At 46.5% G+C, this 23,114-nt stretch overlaps 1 protein-coding gene across 3 annotated transcripts; it reads right to left on the reverse strand.

The window, feature by feature from the left end:
- Window positions 1-427: 427 nt before the first annotated feature.
- On the reverse strand, window positions 428-17,815 carry LOC142466208 (uncharacterized). 3 transcript variants are annotated; one of them, XM_075571107.1, is made up of 3 exons: window positions 17,693-17,815; window positions 7,959-10,024; window positions 428-7,898 (listed from the first exon to the last, which is right to left on the reverse strand). In XM_075571107.1, the coding sequence occupies exons 2-3, from the start codon at window positions 10,018-10,020 to the stop codon at window positions 7,285-7,287; spliced, it is 2,676 nt and encodes an 891-aa protein (XP_075427222.1). In that variant the 5' UTR covers window positions 10,021-10,024; window positions 17,693-17,815; the 3' UTR covers window positions 428-7,284. The 3 variants fall into 3 exon arrangements, with proteins under 3 accessions (XP_075427222.1, XP_075427223.1, XP_075427221.1); XM_075571108.1 differs by having other exon boundaries at window positions 428-7,883; window positions 7,944-10,024; XM_075571106.1 differs by having other exon boundaries at window positions 428-10,024.
- Window positions 17,816-23,114: the final 5,299 nt, after the last annotated feature.

Consider the following 23,114-nt stretch of genomic DNA (forward strand, 5'->3'; position numbering starts at 1 on the left):
TCCTAGCTGTCCATGTGCTGTCCCAGCCATCACCTCCCTGTTTGCATACATCCTGGAGACTGTTAGAGTTTGTGGTCAGCATCTGCTGCTTATTTATCGAGATAAGGAAAAGGAAGCACTTAAATTGCTCACATGGAGATACATGTGATAAAATAAATCGGCAGAAAGTAGGGGCTTCCCAGGCCCATGTGGCATCTGTGGGACATACTCAGCGGGATTATGGGACTGTGGCAAGACAGCCCCTCGTGCCGAAATATTAATTCTACAATAAGTCACAGCCAAGAGAAGGGAATCTATAACCGTTTAATATTAACCCTCTCAGAGCTGAAGTGGTTTGTTAAATGTTATTAGATCTTAATCTAAGTCCTACTAATAGATACAGATAACCGGATCAAACAAATGACACAAAACATGATACTTTTGCAACATTTATTTATCCCCAAATGATTAAATATTCAATATCCATGCGTGACAAAGTAGTGACCCGCCAGATTCAGTACCTGGTGGCGCCCCTTGCTGGTCAGTATCTCACTGTCTCTGTTTTGAGGAATTTTGGCCCATTCCTCCTTAGGCGCTTATAGTAGCGGCGACGGCACGTGCGCCATCATAAATACTTGAAGTCTGTCACGGGTGCCCATAGTGGGTGTGACCGCGATCACGCTGCGCAGCGACATGGTGACCAAAATCGCTGAAGTCAGATGATTTTGAGTTTGTGTGCGGCCACCATGGGACGTTAGCGTCATGTGAAGTAGTTCAGTCAATAATGGCGAACCGCTCGCGTGACATCACACCACGCCATGTATCACGCCACCTGTCGCCCTCCCGAGGTCTCCTGCACATAAGTGCAACAGTCGCTATAGCGACGGCGATGTCAGCGGTCGCGAGCACGTTGCCATCACCGATTGTCGCTACTATAAGCGCGGCCTTACAGGACTGCTTCAACTCAATGACAATTCAGGACTTCCTTGCATGGACAGCTCGCTTCAGGTCCTGCCACAACATATCAATGCGGTTTAGGTCCGGACTTTGACTAGGCCATTCTGAAACGCGGAATTTCTTCTTCTGCATATCTGCCTGTATGTTTAGGATCATTGTCTTGCTGCATGACCACTTTCACTTCAGCCCACGGACGGATGGCCTGACATTCTCATCTAGAATCTTCTGATACAATACAGAATTCATGGTTGTGCCAAAGATGGCACGCCGTACAGGTCCTGACGCAGCAAAGCAGCCCCAAACCATCACACTCCCACCACCATGCTTGACAGTTGGAATGATGTTCTTCTGTTTGGTTTTCACCAAATATAACATTGCTGATTGAGGCCAAAAAGTTCTACCTTTGACTTGTTTGTCCAGAGAACATTGTTCCAAAAGTCTTGTGGATCATCTATGTAGAGCAGTGGTTTCCTCCTGGCTATCCTTCCATGAACACCATTCTTTTTTCAGTCTTTTTCTGATAGTTTCTGATAAACACTAATTTTAATCAAGGCGAAAAATGGCCTGCAGCTCTTTGGATGTTTCTCAGGGGTACTTTATGACTTCCTGGGTGATTTTCCGGTTTGTTCTTGGAGAGATTTTGGTAGGACGACCATTCCTGGGTATAGTGACTGTGGTCTTGAACTTTCTCCATTTGTCTGACAGTGAATTTGTGCAGCCCCAAATCCTTGTAAATGGTTTTGTAACCCTTTCTAGGCTGATGAGCATCAATAACTGCTTTTCTGAGGTCCTCAGAAATTTCCTTTGATTGTGGCATGACGTGTTTCCACACATCTGTATGGTGAAGACCAAACTCATCAAGTTTCTGATATTTATATAGAGTGGGGCCTCCAAAACTCACACCTGAAGATCGACCTAATTATTTAAACTCCTGATTCTAATTATCCCCTTTCATTTAGCTGATAAAACCAGGGTTTCGCTTACTTGTTCACATGCCCTGACTCGTAATCACTCGTTGTTTGTCTAATTCATACATCGTTTTGTTTAAAAAAAAAATGGAATTGGTTAATATAAACCCTATTGGATATTTATCCTGGAAAAACTATGGAATTTCCGTAATTATTATTGGGGTTCACAAACTTTTCCTCACCACTGTATCTTTGTCACAGAGGGGCAACAAAATGATTGTGCTGATGGGATCCCCGAGAAGATGAAACGCACGCGTGCCGCACATTCTGTTTCCGTCTTTACATTTCCGACATAGACATACTTTTTTCCCCATTTATTCCAAAAAAAATTCAAGAATTGCAAAATGACATAATTTGAAAGCATATGTTGATAGAGAAATGATTAGAAATTAGACGTAATTATCACAAATTTCACTGTTCTGCGATTGGTGAAAGAGAGAAATATCTGTGAAAGTTTTAACATTTCTGCAGATTTTGTGACGGTGAAATTTCCCACGAATTAATTACTATAACGTGAGTTTCTAATGCTGCAGCCCCAAATACTCCTTATTGTGGTGTGTGCCCTGCTTATAGGAAAAGGTTTGTGTCCATTACAAAAAAAAAACACAACACTTCCTTTTACCTGAAGCAGTGCTGTTACTATAGGGAGATAGAGGGTATTTAGGGATTCTCCCTTTGTTCTAGAAACAGGTTCCTCAGAGTTCAGACTGAAGCCTCACTGTGAGTCCTGTAAATAGGTTTGTGTGTATCAGTGGTTCCCAAACAGCCCTTTTCCAGGGTTCCGCGGCCCTTTCCCGGGGTTCCGTGAGAGGATCAGAAGGTGCTGCGGGATTTCCCAGACCTCCCAGAGCAGGGCAGTTTCCTCTACCCCGTTTGGCTGCATTAACCAGCAGCAGCCAATCAGGACGAGGTGTCAGGAGCCGGTGGGGTGTGGCCAAGTAGAGAAGGAGGAAGCAGCATGGGCAGTAGAGTAGTGTTGTACCGGGTCCTATAGTTTTCTAAAACCGGGTAACGGGTACCCGGGCAAAATTAATAATTTTACCCGGTTGCCCGGACGGCACTTACCTACAAGGTGAGGAAGACCTTTGCAGAGGGTGAGGAGGACGGTGGCGACATCTCGGAGCAGCAGCCGGGAAGGAACCGGCTGTCCAATAGGAACGCTCCTGCTCCAGTCACATGGTTCCCTGGCTCACACAGGCATCAGCTGTTTGCTCTGTTCCTGCTGCTTCCGCCGGCTGAACAAGGACTTCGGCTGCTGCCATCGCCACAGGACGTCTGCTGCTGCTCCCAGATGTCGCTGCGGTCTTCTTCACCTTCCGTCGCCGGCTCCAGGTAAGTGTTGAACTATTTTCACCTGCCCTGAAATTACCCGGTGCCTGTCCCTGCCCCCTGCTGCTGGGTCCGGGTAATTTCCGGGTACATCACTACGGTACAGAGGTGAGACTGTGTGTCTCTGTTGTGTGTTCTCTGTTGTGTGTTGGTCTCTGTTGTGTGTGTGCATGTGTGTCTCTGTGGTGTGTGTGTCTCTGTGGTGTGTGTGTCTCTGTGGTGTGCATGTGTGTCTGTGGTGTGTGTGTCTCTGTGGTGTGCATGTGTGTCTGTGGTGTGTGTGTCTCTGTGGTGTGTGTGTCTCTGTGGTGTGCATGTGTGTCTGTGGTGTGTGTGTCTCTGTGGTGTATGTGTCTCTCTGTTGTGTGTGATTCTCTGTTGTGTGCATGTGTGTCTGTTGTACATTTGTGTGTGTCTCTGTTGTGTGTGTGTCTCTGTTGTGTGTGTGTGTCTCTTTTGTGTGTGTGTGTGTGTGTGTCTCTGTTGTTTGTGTGTGTGTCTCTGTTGTGTGTGTGTGTGTCTCTGTTGTGTGTGTGTGTCTCTGTTGTGTGTGTGTCTCTGTTGTATGTGTCAGGAAGAAGAATGAGCGTGTGCTCAGCAGGAAGAGGAGTGAGCGTGTGCTCAGCAGGAAGAGGAGTGAGCGTGTGCTCAGCAGGAAGAGGAGTAAGCGTGTGCTCTGCAGGAAGAGGAATGAGTGTGTGCTCTGCAGGAAGAGGAGTGAGCGTGTGCTCAGCAGGAAGAGGAGTGAGCGTGTGCTCAGCAGGAAGAAGAATGAGCGTGTGCTCAGTAGGAAGAGTTGTGAGTGTGTGCTCAGCAGGGAGAGGAGTGAGCATGTGCACAGCAGGAAGAGTGAGCATGTGCTCAGTAGGAAGAGTTGTGAGTGTGTGCTCAGTAGGAAGAGGTGTGAGCGTGTGCTCAGCAGGAAGAGGAGTGAGCGTGTGCTCAGCAGTAAGAGTGAGCGTGTGCTCAGCAGGAAGAGTGAGCGTGTGCTCAGCAGGAAGAGGAGTCAGCATGTGCTCAGAAGGAAGAGGAGTGAGTGTGTGCTCAGCAGGAAGAGGAGTGAGTGTGTGCTCGGCAGGAAGAGGAGTGAGTGTGTGCTCAGCAGGAAGAGGAGTGAGTGTGTGCTCAACAGGAAGAGGAGTGAGTGTGCGCTCAGCAGGAAGAGGAGTGAGTGTGTGCTCAGCAGGAAGAGGAGTGAGTGTGTGTTCAGCAGGAAGAGGAGTGAGTGTGTGCTCAGAAGGAAGAGGAGTGTGTGCTCTGCAGGAAGAGGAGTGAGTGTGTGCTCTGCAGGAAGAGTGAGTGTGTGCTCAGCAGGAAGAGGAGTGAGCGTGTGCTCAGAAGGAAGAGGCGTGAGCGTGTGTTCTGCAGGAAGAGGAGTAAGCGGGTGCTCAGCAGGAAGAGGAGTGAGCGTGTGCTCAGCGGGAAGAGGAGTAAGCGTGTGCTCAGCAGGAAGAGTGAGCGTGTGCTCAGCAGGAAGAGTGAGCGTGTGCTCAGCAGGAAGAGGAGTCAGCATGTGCTCAGAAGGAAGAGGAGTGAGCGTATGCTCTGCGGGAAGAGGAGTGAGCGTGTGCTCAGCAGGAAGAGGAGCGAGCGTGTGCTCAGCAGGAAGAGGAGCGAGCGTGTGCTCAGCAGGAAGAGGAGCGAGCGTGTGCTCAGCAGGAAGAGGAGCGAGTGTGTGCTCAGCTTTCATGCTTAGCGCTGTTCCTGATTGTAACTGATTCTATAACTAGTAAGTGTGTTTGGACTTTGTTTTAGAACGGATTATACTTTGTTTATGCACCAAAGCGCAATGCAAGTGAGTCCTTGTCAAATACATCAAATCTTCTCTAGAAAGGAAGGAGACGGAAAAGAGAGAATGAAAAGACGTTGTGATTCCAGAATCGCCAAAATTTTCTGAGTATGAAATATGTCCCACTGTTCCTCTGCTTGTGCTGGCCGTGGTACTTCTATGCCGTGGTACTTCTATGCCGTGGTACTTCTATGCCGTGGTACTTCTAAGCCGTTCCTGTGGACGTCCCATAATCTGCAGCTTACCCCACACGAAAGCTTTCTGTGTAAGAGGTACAGCTGCTCTTATACAGGAGCCAAAAATGAGTTGCCCACTGACTATAGTGTGCTGTGTTTTCTGCTGCTGGATGCAGTGGATGAGTGTGGGATGAGTGTGGGATGAGTGTGGGATGAGTGTGGGATGAGTGTGGGATGAGATGTTATATGATGGACAACAGCACCATCTTGTGATCACTTAGAGCAGTGCATGTTAAGCTGGTTTTTATGGAAACCTGGTGTTCTATGGCTCAGATCAGGATGGGCTGGGAGTTTGGTGGGGCTCGGTGCCGGGGGAGAGCACAGGGCCTCTTACCTTCTCCTGCATCTCCTCCAGCTACGTCACAATGTCACGTCACATTGTCATGGCGACATGACGTCAAAAGGAGAAGATGCCGGAGATGAGGAGCAGGAGATGCCGGAGCTTACCGAGGCCCCGCGCTCTGCACTGGCAATCAGTTTAAACGTTGTGGGGGAGAGCGCGGGGCTCGGTACCGTGGCTCCGCCATCAAACCAGCCCTGGCCCAGATGCTCAGAACGTATAAAAACGTATAAAAGTAACTTTGTTCCAATCATTACAAATGGTACAAAAATCCTCGTACATGTTTTGCACCAAATGGCACTTTCTCGAGGAAATGCATCGTTAAATCCCTGCGTTAACTATAATGTCCGTTATAGTAATGCAAGGGCACTTACCATTACGCTAGTGAACTTGGAAGAGTCCAGTCCCGTTAAGTGAATAATCAAGCTTTGTGCATCTGGAGCTGAGAGGTTACCAGAGAAGCACAGAAATATTTGGTCACGCTGAGTGTTTTACTCTTCAAGAAAAGTAATGTTTTGGCATATTTTGTATGCAATATTTCCAAAAGATTGTTGAATGTTCTATTATAATGTTAGAAACTATACACTGTATGTAGAAATGTGTTTGTTTAAAATGTAGAAGCCCTTCCAAAGCAAAAGTACTTTTCTGTACATATGATAAGGGAGCTGGGAAACCGCTGCCTCCGTGCGCTGCATACAACCCTACATCTAGGGGAGATCGCTTATTAGTATTCTTAGATAATCTCATTGATAATAAATCAGCATCCCCTCTCTCAACATTCCCCTTTTTCCACTGGATTTTTAATCAGTCTCCCGCCAACCCCCCCTCCCCCCCCACACACACACTTTTAAACGTGAGATTCTTTGTAACAGTAAGGTTACTCGCTCTGCACTTTTTTAACCCCTGCTGTGCTGAAAAGCTGTGTGATGTGGCAGGCAGAAGCTTATAGGGGTCCATGTTAAAATAGATAACGAAAGAGTGACACATTGTGTGCTCATTTGCATGTCATTTCCCAGAATCCCCTGCAGTTGAAGCACTGTGTGCTAGTAGATAATGGGGAAGGGCGGGGTTACAGACCAGTCTGAGGCGTGTGAATGTGCTCACACGTGAGATTTGTATGTGTTGTAACAATAAGAAATACTGGTGAGGCATGAAGGGGCAAGCTGCGAGTATAAGGGGCATGAAGGGGCAAGCTGTGAGTATAAGGGGCATGAAGGGGCAAGCTGCGAGTATAACGGGCATGAAGGGGCGGCTGTGAGTATAAGGGGCATGAAGGGGCAAGCTGCGAGTATAAGGGGCATGAAGGGGCAAGCTGCGAGTATAAGGGGCATGAAGGGGCAAGCTGCGAGTATAAGGGGCATGAAGGGGCAAGCTGCGAGTATAAGGGGCATGAAGGGGCAGCTGTGAGTATAAGGGGCATGAAGGGGCAAGCTGTGAGTATAAGGGGCATGAAGGGGCAAGCTGTGAGTATAACGGGCATGAAGGGGCAGCTGTGAGTATAAGGGGCATGAAGGGGCAAGCTGCGAGTATAACGGGCATGAAGGGGCAAGCTGCGAGTATAACGGGCATGAAGGGGCAAGCTGTGAGTATAAGGGGCATGAAGGGCCAAGCTGTGAGTATAAGGGGCATGAAGGGCCAGCTGTGAGTATAAGGGGCATGAAGGGCCAAGCTGTGAGTATAAGGGGCCTATGTTCTCTCCTTTCTCATAGCGATATAGACCAGCCGCACCGCCTGTACCGGCATCTTTTCATTCCGAATGGATTTGTGTAGTGTATAAGCAAATGTCAGCAAAGAGGCCGTCGTGCCAATCTGTACACACAGCAGGGCTAGGTATGAGACGGATAACAGCTGGCAGTAATGGAAATCCGCTCCAAGAACACCATGCCAGGCCTGAAGCTGTGCCGGGACGGCAGGGGAGAGGGTAGCACTGGTTTCTTCTCTGTACTCTGCACTTGTCACCTCAGTGACAAATGAAAGTGTTGGCCACGCAGTGACCGGTACCAGTGGGATAGGACTTGACCCACTCCTATTGATGTCTTTTGACATTATTTCTGACATAAGCGTTGTTCTGCCATCTGCAGTTACTGTTTCTGGTGTGGAGGCCGTTCTGGAAGTGAAGCCTGGAGCTGTAGTTACTGTGCTGGTTACTGTAGTTATAGGAAGCGTTGACTTCAGTGTAGTAGTATGCACAGTAATACTCTCTAAGGTAGTAAATAAGGTTGTCAGTCCCACATGTGTGGTGGCTTCTGCAATAGAGATCTCAGCTGCAGTGGTGGCATCCTCAGGTGTGGCATCCTCAAGTGTGGCATCCTCAGGTGTGGCATCCTCAAGTGTGGCATCCTCAGGTGTGGCATCCTCAGGTGTGGTATTCTGCATGTTTGTACTGACTTTCAGTGTAGTGGCTTCACTGGTTTGTACAGATCTCTGCAGCATGACTGTGGACCCAATAGTTCTCCTTGGAGATGTTGTAGATTCTACTGTTATAGTTTGCGGATGTGTTGTGATCCCAATTGTTGAGGTTTGTGGATGTGTTGTGATCCCAATTGTTGAGGTTTGTGGATGTGTTGTGATCCCAATTGTTGAGGTTTGTGGATGTGTTGTGATCCCAATTGTTGAGGTTTGGGGATGTGTTGTGATTTGTGAATCACTTGTGGCTTCTATGACTGTGGTTTGGGTAGCTGCTGTATGTCCAATAGTTGTCTTTGGAGGAGTCAAAGGCTCTGTTGTTTGTGGAAGAGTTGAGACTTTTATGGTTGTAGTTTCTTGTAGTGTTGTGATACTCTCAGTTGTCAGCTCTGGTGAAGTTGTAGGATCCCTACTGGGTTGCACAGTCTGGGTTGTAGGTATAATAGTTTTTTGCTGAATTGTGACTTCTGTGGTTGTAGTTTCTGGAAGTGTTGTGACCGTTGTCATCTTTAGAGGGGTTGTGGGTTCCAAGGTTGTAACTTGGGAATGTGTTATAATTTGTGAAGAGCTTGTAAGATCTACAGCTATAGGCTGAGGAGTGGTGATGACCGCCTGGCTGGTTGTTGGTATATTTGTTGATGACACTATTGTGGTAACTGGTGAAGATGTCAAGCAAATTAATTCCTGCTCTGCTAATAAAGTGATGGGTTTTCCTTTCAGTTGATCAGGACGGTCACACTGTAGTTTATCAGCGTCTTTCACTTTCCCTTTGTTACTCTTTATCCAGTTATAAAGATACTTCAGGTGGCAATCACATACCCAAGGATTATTATGTAAGTACACACCGGAAAGTTTAGCTTGTGAGTCAAAAAATCCAACTGGGAGGTTTGTTAACTGGTTCTTATTAAGTTTAAGAGTCTTTAGCTTTGAGAGTAATGAGAGGAAGTCAACCTCTAAAGATGTAAGGACATTCCCTTCTACGTTCAGCTCGGTCAGTTTGTCCAGGCCAGCAAACATCTCCTTGGTTAGAGAGTCTATTTTGTTTGTAGAAATGATCAGCTTTGTTAAAGATTTCATGTTCTTAAATATCCCACTTGGAATTATTCTTACACTGTTCTCACTCAAATCAAGCTCAGTAAGATGAGGCATATTATCGGTCAATTGATCTGGAAGCTTTTGAAGTTTATTTCCATTTATTTTCAGCTGTTTCATTTTGTTTAGACCAAAGAAAGGTTTATCGGGCAGTTCTTCAATTTGGTTTCCATCCAAAAAGAGTTTTTCAAGATTGGCTGATTTGGCTAGAAGGTCTTTGGGCAATGACGTTATCAGGTTCTTTGAGATACCAAATTCAGTCAGGGCTGGATTATTGTCCAACAAACCTTCTGGTAAATCACTCAGCTCATTCTCATAGAGACGCAGGATTTTCAGTTTGGAGAGTTTGCTGAAAGCGTCCTTTGGTAAAGAATATATATTATTTCTGGCGAGGTGTAGCATTGTGAGATTGACAAGCGACTCAAACAGGCCCAGGGGAAGGGAAGGAATTTTATTGAAATTCAAATAAAGTTCTTGTAGGTTCATAAGACTATCAAAGATTCCCTCCCCCACCTCACTGATCTTGTTACTTTTAAGGGATAGCTTGTTCAGGCTGCCAAGATCGCTGAAGATCCCAGACAGTAACTTCTCCAGCTCCTCATTGCCAGTTATTTCCAGTTCGTGGAGCTTCTCCAGATTATCAAAGGCACCGACTTCGACTGATTTAATCTTGTTACCAATAAAGAAGATTTTTTCCAAGTTTGCCATATTCTGAAATGCATCTTTTCTGATGGCGGATATCCCAGTTTGTACAAAAAACATCTCCCTGATGTTGGGTTTTGTAGACCGTGGAACCTCCGTGACTTCCGGCTTGGTGTAGACATCCTGGAAATCTTTGGGACAGTCATATTCATTGGCACATGGGCCGGCAGGCTCCGATGCCCAAAGTAAAACCAGAAAGAGAGACACCCGGCCCAATGTCATGATTCTAAGAAGAAACAAGCACCAATTTATTTTCAATACAATCTTAAAGGATTTCTTCCATACAAACATACAGCCACCCTCACACTGATCCTACACATCACCTACACATACAGCCACCCTCACACTGATCCTACACATCACCTACACATACAGCCACCCTCACACTGATCCTACACATCACCTACACATACAGCCACCCTCACACTGATCCTACACATCACCTACACATACAGCCACCCTCACACTGATCCTACACATCACCTACACATACAGCCACCCTCACACTGATCCTACACATCACCTACACATACAGCCACCCTCACACTGATCCTACACATCACCTACACATACAGCCACCCTCACACTGATCCTACACATCACCTACATATACAGCCACCCTCACACTGATCCTACACATCACCTACACATACAGCCACCCTCACACTGATCCTACACATCACCTACATATACAGCCACCCTCACACTGATCCTACACATCACCTACATATACAGCCACCCTCACACTGATCCTACACATCACCTACACATACAGCCACCCTCACACTGATCCTACACATCACCTACATATACAGCCACCCTCACACTGATCCTACACATCACCTACACATACAGCCACCCTCACACTGATCCTACACATCACCTACACATACAGCCACCCTCACACTGATCCTACACATCACCTACACATACAGCCACCCTCACACTGATCCTACACATCACCTACATATACAGCCACCCTCACACTGATCCTACACATCACCTACATATACAGCCACCCTCACACTGATCCTACACATCACCTACATATACAGCCACCATCACACTGATCCTACACATCACCTACATATACAGCCACCCTCACACTGATCCTACACATCATCTACACATACAGCCACCCTCACACTGATCCTACACATCACCTACATATACAGCCACCCTCACACTGATCCTACACATCACCTACACATACAGCCACCCTCACACTGATCCTACACATCACCTACACATACAGCCACCCTCACACTGATCCTACACATCACCTACACATACAGCCACCCTCACACTGATCCTACACATCACCTACACATACAGCCACCCTCACACTGATCCTACACATCACCTACACATACAGCCACCCTCACACTGATCCTACACATCACCTACACATACAGTCACCCTCACACTGATCCTACACATCACCTACACATACAGCCACCCTCACACTGATCCTACACATCACCTACACATACAGCCACCCTCACACTGATCCTACACATCACCTACATATACAGCCACCCTCACACTGATCCTACACATCACCTACATATACAGCCACCCTCACACTGATCCTACACATCACCTACACATACAGCCACCCTCACACTGATCCTACACATCACCTACACATACAGCCACCCTCACACTGATCCTACACATCACCTACATATACAGCCACCCTCACACTGATCCTACACATCACCTACACATACAGCCACCCTCACACTGATCCTACACATCACCTACATATACAGCCACCCTCACACTGATCCTACACATCACCTACACATACAGCCACCCTCACACTTTTCCTACACATCACCTACATATACAGCCACCCTCACACTGATCCTACACATCACCTACATATACAGCCACCCTCACACTGATCCTACACATCACCTACATATACAGCCACCCTCACACTGATCCTACACATCACCTACATATACAGCCACACTCACACTGATCCTACACATCACCTACACATACAGCCACCCTCACACTGTTCCTACACATCACCTACATATACAGCCACCCTCACACTGATCCTACACATCACCTACATATACAGCCACCCTCACACTGATCCTACACATCACCTACATATACAGCCACCCTCACACTGATCCTACACATCACCTACATATACAGCCACCCTCACACTGATCCTACACATCACCTACATATACAGCCACCCTCACACTGATCCTACACATCACCTACACATACAGCCACCCTCACACTGATCCTACACATCACCTACATATACAGCCACCCTCACACTGATCCTACACATCACCTACATATACAGCCACCCTCACACTGATCCTACACATCACCTACATATACAGCCACCCTCACACTGATCCTACACATCACCTACACATACAGCCACCCTCACACTGATCCTACACATCACCTACACATACAGCCACCCTCACACTGATCCTACACATCACCTACATATACAGCCACCCTCACACTGATCCTACACATCACCTACATATACAGCCACCCTCACACTGATCCTACACATCACCTACTTATCCTTTCAGAAGTGACTGCCTCTCCCTCATTATAGGTTAGTGTAAATGCAGCGAGCTTATCCTGGGCTAATTACCAAAGTATTCTAGCTGCAAAATTATAGAAATACTGGTAAAAAAAAACAACAGATCTATCACAAAATGTCCTGTTCAATTACTTTTTATCTTTTATAAATCCGCTGTTATTTTGTAGCGATAATTTTGCTTAATTTTTTGGCAGCTCGGAGGTTTTGATGATTATGTCCAATAAAATGACATTACAATATGTAACACATCTGCAAAACAACACAACGTGTAGATAAATGTTATCCAAACTAACCTTATTTGTTTCTATGAGGAGGTAAGTAGGAATTTAGACCAGGGTAATGCAGTTGATGTGGTCTACTTAGATTTTGCAAAGGCTTTTGATATGGTTTCACACAAGAAGTTGGTGTACAAAATAAAGCAAATTGGACTCAGTAATAATATATGCACCTGGATTGAAAACTGGTTAAGGACAGACAACAGAGGGTTGTCATAAATGGAACTTTTTCAGGTTGGGCTAAAGTCGTGAGTGGAGTACCTCAGGGATCAGTACTGGGCAGGGCCGCCAACAGAAATCATGGGGCCTAGGACAAATGAAAGGAGCAGCCCCCTCCCCCCCAACCCATAGCGCACCGACCACGGAAAAATGTTTTTTAGAGCTCAACTTTTACTTAACCCTCCAATACAAATAAAAATCACACGTACCTCGTGGATGGTCTCAGGTCAGGCCCGGTGGCTGCGGGTAGGCTGGTGGCTGCTACTGGGGGGGGGGGGGGGGCGGTGGCTGTGGCTGCTACTGGGGGGGGGGCGGTAACTGCTAATGAGGGGGGGGGGGGTGCTGGTTGCTTGGTGGCTGCTACTGGGGAAGCCGTTGCTACAGGGGGGGCCGGGGGATGTGAAGGGGGTGCCGTTGCTACATGGGGGGGCCGGGGGATACTATGGGGAGGGCGTTAGGCCGGTGGCAGCAGGATGGCTGGGGGGGGGGGGGCGGGTAGGGTTGCCAGGTGGCGTGTCCAAAATTACTGGACACAATGCAAAAATATGCGAGACCCTCACAATACATATAAAAGATACCCCCACGTCCTCCCAAAACATATACATACCCCCCCCCAATACATATACATATACCCCCCCCCAATACATATACATATACCCCCCCCCCAATACATATACATATACCCCCCCCCCAATACATATACATATACCCCAACCCCCAATACATATACCCCCACCAATACATATACATATACCCCCCCCAAATACATATACATATACCCCCCCCCAATACATATACCCCCCCCCCAATACATATACATATACCCCCCCCCCAATACATATACATATACCCCAACCCCCAATACATATACCCCCCCCCAATACATATACATATACCCCCCCCAATACATATACATATACCCCCCCCAATACATATACCCCCCCCCCAATACATATACATATACCCCCCCCCAATACATATACATATACCCCAACCCCCAAAACATATACATACCCCCCCCCAATACATATACATATACCCCCCCCCCAATACATATACATATACCCCAACCCCCAATACATATACATATACCCCCCCAATACATATACATATACCCCCCCCCCCAATACATATACATATACCCCCCCCCAATACATATACATATACCCCCCCCCATACATATACATATACCCCAACCCCCAAAACATATACATACCCCCCCCCCAATACATATACATATACCCCCCCCAATACATATACATATACCCCAACCCCCAATACATATACCCCCCCCAATACATATACATATACCCCCCCCCCCCAATACATATACATATACCCCCCCCCAATACATATACCCCCCCCCATACATATACATATACCCCCCCCAATACATATACATATACCCCAACCCCCAAAACATATACATACCCCCCCCCCCAATACATATACATATACCCCCCCCAATACATATACATATACCCCAACCCCCAATACATATACATATACCCCCCCAATACATATACATATACCCCCCCCCAATACATACCCCCCCCAATACATATACCCCCCCAATACATATACATATACCCCCCCCCCAATACATATACCCCCCCCAATACATATACATATACCCCAACCCCCAAAACATATACATACCCCCCCCAATACATATACATATACCCCCCCCAATACATATACATATACCCCAACCCCCAATACATATACATATACCCCCCCAATACATATACATATACCCCCCCCCAATACATATACATATACCCCCCCCAATACATATACATAATACCCCCACGTCCTCCAAAACATATACATATACCCCCCCAATACATATACATATACCCCAACCCCCAAAACATATACATACCCCCCCCCAATACATATACATATACCCCCCCCAATACATATACATATACCCCAACCCCCAATACATATACATATACCCCCCCCAATACATATACATATACCCCCCCAATACATATACCCCCCCCAATACATATACATATACCCCCACCCAATACATATACCCCCCCAATACATATACCCCCCCCCAATACATATACATATACCCCCCCCAATACATATACCCCCCCCCCAATACATATACATATACCCCCCCCAATACATATACATATACCCCAACCCCCAAAACATATACATACCCCCCCAATACATATACATATACCCCCCCAATACATATACATATACCCCAACCCCCAATACATATACATATACCCCCCCAATACATATACATATACCCCCCCCCAATACATATACATATACCCCCCCCAATACATATACATATACCCCCCCCAATACATATAAAAGATACCCCTACGTCCTCCCAAAACATATACATATACCCCCCCCAATACATATACATATACCCCCCCAATACATATAAAAGATACCCCAACCCCCCCCCCCCAATACATATAAAAGATACCCCAACCCCCCCCCAATACATATACATATACCCCCCCCCCAATACATATACATATACCCCCCCAATACATATACATATACCCCAACCCCCAATACATATAAAAGATACCCCAACCCCCCCCCCAATACATATACATATACCCCCCCAATACATATAAAAGATACCCCAACCCCCCCCCCCAATACATATACATATACCCCCCCCAATACATATACATATACCCCCCCAATACATATACATATACCCCCCCCAATACATATACATATACCCCCCCCCCCAATACATATAAAAATACCCCCCCCCAATACATATAAAAGATACCCCCACGTCCTCCCAAAACATATACATATACCCCCCCAATACATTTACATATACCCCCCCAATACATATACATATACCCCAACCCCCAATACATATAAAAGATACCCCAACACCCCCCCAATACATATACATATACCCCCCCCAATACATATACATATACCCCAACCCCCAATACATATAAAAGATACCCCAACCCCCCCCCCCCCAATACATATACATATACCCCCCCCATACATATACATATACCCCCCCAATACATATAAAAGATACCCCAACCCCCCCCCCAATACATATAAAAAGTACCTGACCCCTGCAATACCTATAAAAAAATACCCCAACCCCCCCAATACATATAACAAATACCCCAACCCCCCCCCCCCCCCAATACATATAAAAGATATCCTAACCCCCCTCCCTCCCCCCCCCCCCCCAATACATATAAAAATCAGATTTACCTTGGGGATGGTCTCAGATCAGGCCCAGTGGCTGGGGGGGGGGGGGGGGGGGGGGGGCAGGGGGGCGGGGTAAGTGTGCCGGTGGCTACAGAGGGCTGGTTGTTGGGGGGGGAGGGGCGCTGATGGCTGCGGGGGGAGTTGCTGCGGGGGGCGGCGGTGGTGGTGCTGCGGGGGGCCCAGTGGTGCTGCGGGGTGGCGGCCGTGGGGTGGCGGTGCTTCGGGGGGGGCGGTATATGGCGTAACTGGCGGGACGCTCGGCGGCTGGCGGTGCTGTTGGGTGCCTGACGGTGCCGCAGGGGTGGCGGTGGTGCGGGGGGGGGGACGGCCGTGGGGGCTGCCGGTACTGCGGGGGGCGGTAGCTGGCGGGACGCCTGGCAGCTGGCGGTGCTGCGAGGGTGGACGACCGCGGGGGTAGCGGTCCTGCGGGGGGGGGGGGCGACCGGTAGCTGGAGAGAAACCCGGCGTATGGCGGGGTGGTGCTGCGGGGGGGGGGGGGGAGCGGTAGCTGGCAGGACACCCAGCGGTGCTATGAGGGGAATGGCCGCAGGGGCTGACGGTACTGCGGGGGACGGCAGCTGGCGGGACTGTGGAGGGCCCGGCAACAAGTCACAGCAGTTGCCGCCAGCCCTGCCCCCCTGCAGGCACCTGTATGGCTAACGCGTGCGCCGCGCAGATTCAATAGATTTGTAAAAAAAAAAAAAGGTTGGACATCTTTTTAGATGGGAAAGGTATACAGGGATATACCAAATAAGTATACATGGGAAGGGCGCTGACCCAGGGAGTAATCTAATTGCCATTATTGGAGTCAGGAAGGAATTTATTTTTCCCCTTATGAGATATCATTGGATGATATAACTCTGGGGGTTTTTTGTTTGCCTTCCTCTGGATCAATAAGTAAGTATAGATATAGGATAAAGTATCTGTCGTCTAAATTTAGCATAGGTTGAACTTGATGGACACATGTCTTTTTTCAACCTCATCTACTACAGTATGTAACTATGTAACTATGTTACTATGTAACTATGTAAATCTTCATGTCTCCCTGAAGAAATCAGCAAAGCATTAGACTAACAGGATCATTTATTTAGTGGTAAAGAAGTAACATCAATGTATCTATGTTCAACAGTACAGTCTAATTACAGCAGCAAAACACGTGGAATCTTATATATTTTTTTAATATATCAGTTCTGTAGTATTAGATAATGATTTATTTTTATTTTTAATTCAACTCTCAATGCCATTTTTAATGAGTTTTAATATACTGAGCATTATTTTATTTCTGTGGCAGGTTTTTGGCCACCTCCCCATAAAGTGCTTTTCATGTTTTAACCCCTTTGTTACCAGAGCTGCCTGACATACTTTGCTCTACTCTCTGTCTGTCAAGGGGTTAAATATCCTGACAGAACAATACACGGAACTTTCATATAATACATACAAATAAACCCAATAATTGTTCGTTTCCAGCTCTTTACCTTTTTATTTAGAACAAGTATTTTAAAGCCTGCAAACTTTGAGAGGCTGAAACAAGCGCAGAGAAATAAATGCGATAAGAAGGAGGATTTTGTACCTTTTCCCACAGCAGGATTATTCCACGCAGGATTATTCCACGCAGGATTATTCCACGCAGGAAATGCTGATCCGGTGTTCCAGAGAACAGCTCCTGTGTAGAGATACTCAGTGAAACTGTATGTTCCTGCACATGCAGCGTGGCGCCTGTCACGGAATCATGTTAATCATATTCACCTTTGCGTAGCCCCACAGAAAGTCTGCTGCATTGAGATAAGAACGTGCTAGGAAAACACGCTACTTTCCGGCATATTTTAACCATCTGCATTTGAACTGATGAATGGACCGCTATTAACTCTTTAACTGCCCAAGGGTTCTGCCACAAATGGCTTACTAATGTACGACAGGCTGTTGTAATGTACATAATAATAATCAGGAGTAAATATTAATAAGCAGTAACAAAATAATTACTGTGCTACATTTTCAACAAACCTGGTAAAATACTGCATGTAATACCCAACCTGTCCTTCAGATGGGGCTACAGTCCAGGGCAGGGGCACTATGCTGCTTTTTCTGTTCTTTTGCTGCTGAGAATATTGTATTGTATGTCTTTATTTATATAGCAAAACAGAAAGTGAATCCCTATGGGAGAAGCGCAGGGATTCACTTTCTGTTTTGCACATTTGTATGGCCATTTCCTTCACTAGCTGCATGCTCTTTACATGGAGAAGCGCAGTGATTATATTTGTTTTACATTATTTGTTGGGCCGATTTTAATCCTTTGCAGCACGCTCCTAGAGGGCAACACTACTATGGTGTAATTGAATATATTTAGCCAATCACCTGCAACTGCTTATTGAGCAGTTTGTGGCAGGCCAGCCCCTCCTCTTCTAGGTATATAATCTCCTAGCAAGGTCCCCTTATTCCACTTCACTTACATGTGAGTATCTGTACTGGTATGTACCAGTTTTTAATTGCACTAGGTTATACAAGAATATGCTTTGATATTTTAACCCCTTCTGGGCTTATTTCACATAACACTAGTATGCATTTAGCGCAGGGACCTGCTAAAGAGACTTACCTTGACGTGGTTAGCAGGCTTGGCATTATTTGATCAAAGGATGTATACCAAAAGTCTCCTTTTTTCTTATAGGTATTTACACCATACATATATATATATATATTCCCCATTGATTGCTATCCCTATGGGAGAAGCGCAGGGATTCACTTTCTGTTTTGCACATTTGTATGGCCATTTCCTTCACTAGCTGCATGCTCTTTACATGGAGAAGCGCAGTGATTATATTTGTTTTACTTTATTTATATAGCGCCATTAATGTACATAGCGCTTCACAGCAGTAATACACGTGGTAATCAAATAAATAACAGATAATATAAATAACAGGTCATGGGAATAAGCGCTTAAGACATAAACATAACATTAAGGAAGAGGAGTCCCTGCCCCGAGGAGCTTACAGTCTAATTGGTAGGTAGGGAGAACGTACAGAGACAGTAGGAGGGAATTCTGGTAAGTGCGTCTGCAGGGGGCCAAGCTTTATGTATCATGTGTTCAGAATATCCACGGTGCTATTCATATGCTTCTTTAAGCAAGTGTGTCTTAAGGTGGGTCTTAAAGGTGGATAGAGAGGGTGCTAGTCGGGTACTGAGGGGAAGGGCATTCCAGAGGTGTGGGGCAGTCAGTGAAAAAGGTTTAAGGCGGGAGAGGGCTTTAGATAAAAAGGGGGTAGAAAGAAGACATCCTTGAGCAGAACGCAAGAGTCGGGATGGTGCATAGCGAAAAATTAGGGCTGAGATGTAAGGAGGGGCAGAAGAGTGTAAAGCTTTAAAAGTGAGGAGAAGAATGGAGTGTGAGATGCGGGATTTGATCGGAAGCCAGGAGAGGGATTTCATGAGGGGAGATGCTGAGACAGATCTCGGAAAGAGTAGAGTGATTCTGGCAGCAGCGTTTAGGATAGATTGTAGGGGAGACAGGTGAGAGGCAGGAAGGCCGGACAGCAGGAGGTTACAGTAATGAAGACGGGAGAGAATGAGGGCCTGAGTCAGAGTTTTATCAGTCGAGCAACAGAGGAAAGGGCGTATCTTTGTTATATTGCGGAGGAAAAAGCGACAGGTTTTAGAAATGTTTTGAATGTGAGGGGCGAATGTGAGAGAGGAGTCGAGTGTGACCCCTAGGCAGCGTGCTTGCGCTACTGGGTGAATGATCGTAGTTCCAACAGTAATGTGGAAGGAGGTTGTAGGGCCAGGTTTGGGAGGAAGAATGAGGAGCTCTGTTTTAGCCATGTTGAGTTTAAGATGGCGGAGGGCCATCCAGGATGATATAGCAGAGAGACATTCAGAAACTTTGGTTTGTACAGCAGGTGTAAGGTCGGGTGTTGAAAAGTATATTTGTGTGTCGTCAGCATAGAGGTGATAATTAAACCCAAAAGATGTTATTAGGTCACCTAGAGAGAGTGTACACAGAGAAAAGAGAAGAGGTCCCAGGACAGAGCCCTGGGGTACCCCCACAGAGAGATCAAAAGAGGAGGAGGAGGTGTTAGCAGAAGAGACACTGAAAGTACGATGGGAGAGGTAGGATGAGATTCAGGATAGAGCTTTGTTCCAAATACCAAGAGTATGGAGAATGTGAAGGAGAAGAGGGTGGTCCACGGTGTCAAATGCTGCAGAGAGGTCGAGTAATATGAGCAGAGTGTAATGACCTCTGTCTTTGGCAGCATAGAGGTCGTCAATTATTTTAGTGAGGGCTGTTTCCGTGGAGTGAGCAGTGCGGAAGCCAGATTGTAGAGGGTCTAGGAGAGAATAGGTGTTGAGAAAATGGAGCAAGCTAGAGAATACAAGACGTTCAAGGAGTTTTGAGGCAAAAGGCAGGAGGGAGACAGGTCGATAGTTGGAAAGACAGGTAGGGTCAAGCTTGCTGTTTTTGAGTAATGGTATGACTGTTGCATGTTTGAAAGAGGATGGAAAGGTTCCAGAGCAGAAGGAGGAGTTAAAAATGTGTGTGAGCATAGGGATTATAGTAGGAGCAAGAGGTTTTTGGAGATGGGAGGGAATGGGGTCAAGAGGGCAAGTGGTAGAGGGAGAAGAGGCGATCAACAGCGACACATCCTCCTCTGAGACAGTGGAAAAAGAGTCAAGGAAGGCAAGAGGAGAGTTAGGAAGAGGTGTAGGATGGGAGGAAGAAACAGAGGGGATGTTCTGCCGTATGGATTCCACGTTTTCCTTAAAATAGTCAGCAAAGTCCTGAGCGGAGATGGAGGAAGGAGAGACAGCTGAGGGTGGTTTGAGTAGAGTATCAAAGACAGAGAACAGTTGGTGTGGGTTAGACTTGTGCATGTTGATTAGTGCAGAAAAGTAGGCTTGTTTAACTTGCGAGAGGGCAGAGTTGAAACAGGATAGCATAAATTTGTAGTGAAGGAAGTCTGCGAGAGTATGAGATTTCCTCCAGAGGCGTTCAGAGGAACGAGTGGAGTAACGCAGCATGCGCGTGTGGGAATTTAGCCAGGGTCTAGGGTTAGAAGAGCTAGTGCGGCAGAGAGAAAGCGGGGCATGTAGATCAAGAGAGGAGGACAAGGCAGAGTTGTAGTTGCTGACCAGGTTGTCAGGGTCTGTAGCAGAGCTGAGAGAGGAGAGGGAGGAATGTAAAGTGGACTCAAAGTCAGGTAAGTGAATAGAGTGCAGGTTTCTGCAGAACCGGGGGGTAGATGGAGGTGGAGAAGGGGAGAAGCGAGATAGAGAGAATGAGATGAGGTGATGGTCAGAGAGAGGAAAAGGGGAAATGGAGAAATCGGAGAGAGAGAAGTTTTTAGTGATAGCCAGGTCTAAGTAGTGGCCATCCTTGTGGTGCTGGCTGCAGTCCACTGTTGAAGGCCTTAAAGAAGAGGTTAGAGAAAGAAAGCGGGAAGCCCAAGGGAGAGAGGGGTCATCAATGTGGCAATTTAAGTCCCCAAGAAGAAGAACAAGAGAGTCTGAGGAGAGAAAGAAAGAGAGCCAGGATTCAAAGTGAGAGAGAAAGGCAGAAGGGGGATGAGTAGAGGTAGGTGGGCGATAGATGACCGCCACGTAGACAGGGAGAGGAGAGAAGATCTGGACCATGTGAACCTCAAAGGACGGAAAAGCAAGAGATGGAGGAATAGGAAGAGTTCGGTAACGGCAGAGAGAGGAGAGCAGGAGCCCCATGCCTCCACCCCTGCCATCAGGGTGCGGAGTGTGGGAGAAGGAAAGGCCACCGTAGGAGAGAGCAGCTTCCAGAGCAGTGTCAGACTGAGTGAGCCAGGTCTCAGTTATAGCAAAGAGAAGCAGGGAGTGAGAGAGAAAGATGTCATGCACAGAGAGGAACTTGTTAGAGAGGGAGCGAGCATTCCAAAGAGCACAGGAGAAAGGGAGAGAGGAGGGAGGGTGGCAGGGGATGGGTATGAGGTTGGAGGGGTTAACACCAGAAGGAGTAGAAGTTGCATGTGGGAGGCGAGGACGAGAGCAAGTAGAAATAAGGCAGGGACCAGAATTGGGAGAGATATCCCCAGAAGCAAGGAGGAGAAGCATGGAAAGAAAGAGAATGTGTGAGGATGATTTGTAGGGGTGTGTTTTAGTGCAGGGTGTATAGCTGTGGGGGGTCAGAGGGCGCAGGTAAGAAAGGAGTTCATGTGAACTGAGAAGTGGTGAAGTAAGGAGAGATGGAGATATATGAATAGAGTTAGAGACATAAGGAGACTGGTGGAAGAAAGTGCATAATTTGAAAATAAGTGAGGTTACAGCAAATACAAAAAATAAAGGCGGCATCACAGCAATAGTTAAGTGCTGAGATGTGCAGTCTGGGATAGATGATATCCTCCTTTCCAACGTAGATCAAAAGCAGGAATCAGAAGCAGTAGGTGATGTCCACTTTTCCACTTCTTTTTGAACTTCATAAATACTTGAAACATTTCTACTTAAAAGCATATCTGCTTACAAGCATGGCTGCAGGCAGTAGTGGCTGTTATGAGTTTACTTATATACTTTTAGAAAGTCACCTGGTTGGCCCAACAAACTTAATTAGCATATGTGAGGGACGTTAAAGCAAATGGTTTTTCTAAGGTGGGTGTTGTCTTGCACAAGTGTGAAAGCTGAATTAAATTAAGACAGTAGGGGGATGATTTACAGACAGACAGTTTGGAAGATGTTTTTACCTAAATAGAACTAAATACACAGCAGGGGAGGATATCAGGATAGACAGACAGTTTGGAATATGTTTTTACCTGAGGAAAGAGAAGAGATGAGTGACAATAGTCTTCCTTTTTAAACTTCAAATCTACTTGAAACATTTCTACTTAAAAGCATATCTGCTTACAGTACAATACAATCTGTCTATATTTAGCATAGTTGGAACTTGATGTAGGTATGTCTTTTTTCAACCTGATCTACTATGTAACTATACAACTACAGGTATGTAACTATGCAACTACAGGTATGTAACTATGCAACTACAGGTA

This window comes from Ascaphus truei, chromosome 14 (assembly GCF_040206685.1).
Source record: "Ascaphus truei isolate aAscTru1 chromosome 14, aAscTru1.hap1, whole genome shotgun sequence".
NCBI classification, from domain to species: domain Eukaryota; kingdom Metazoa; phylum Chordata; class Amphibia; order Anura; family Ascaphidae; genus Ascaphus; species Ascaphus truei.

Coding starts and splice junctions, on each gene's coding strand:
- LOC142466208 (XM_075571106.1), bottom strand. CDS start 10,020: ATGACATTGGGCCGGGTGTCTCTCTTTCTGGTTTTACTTTGGGCATCG.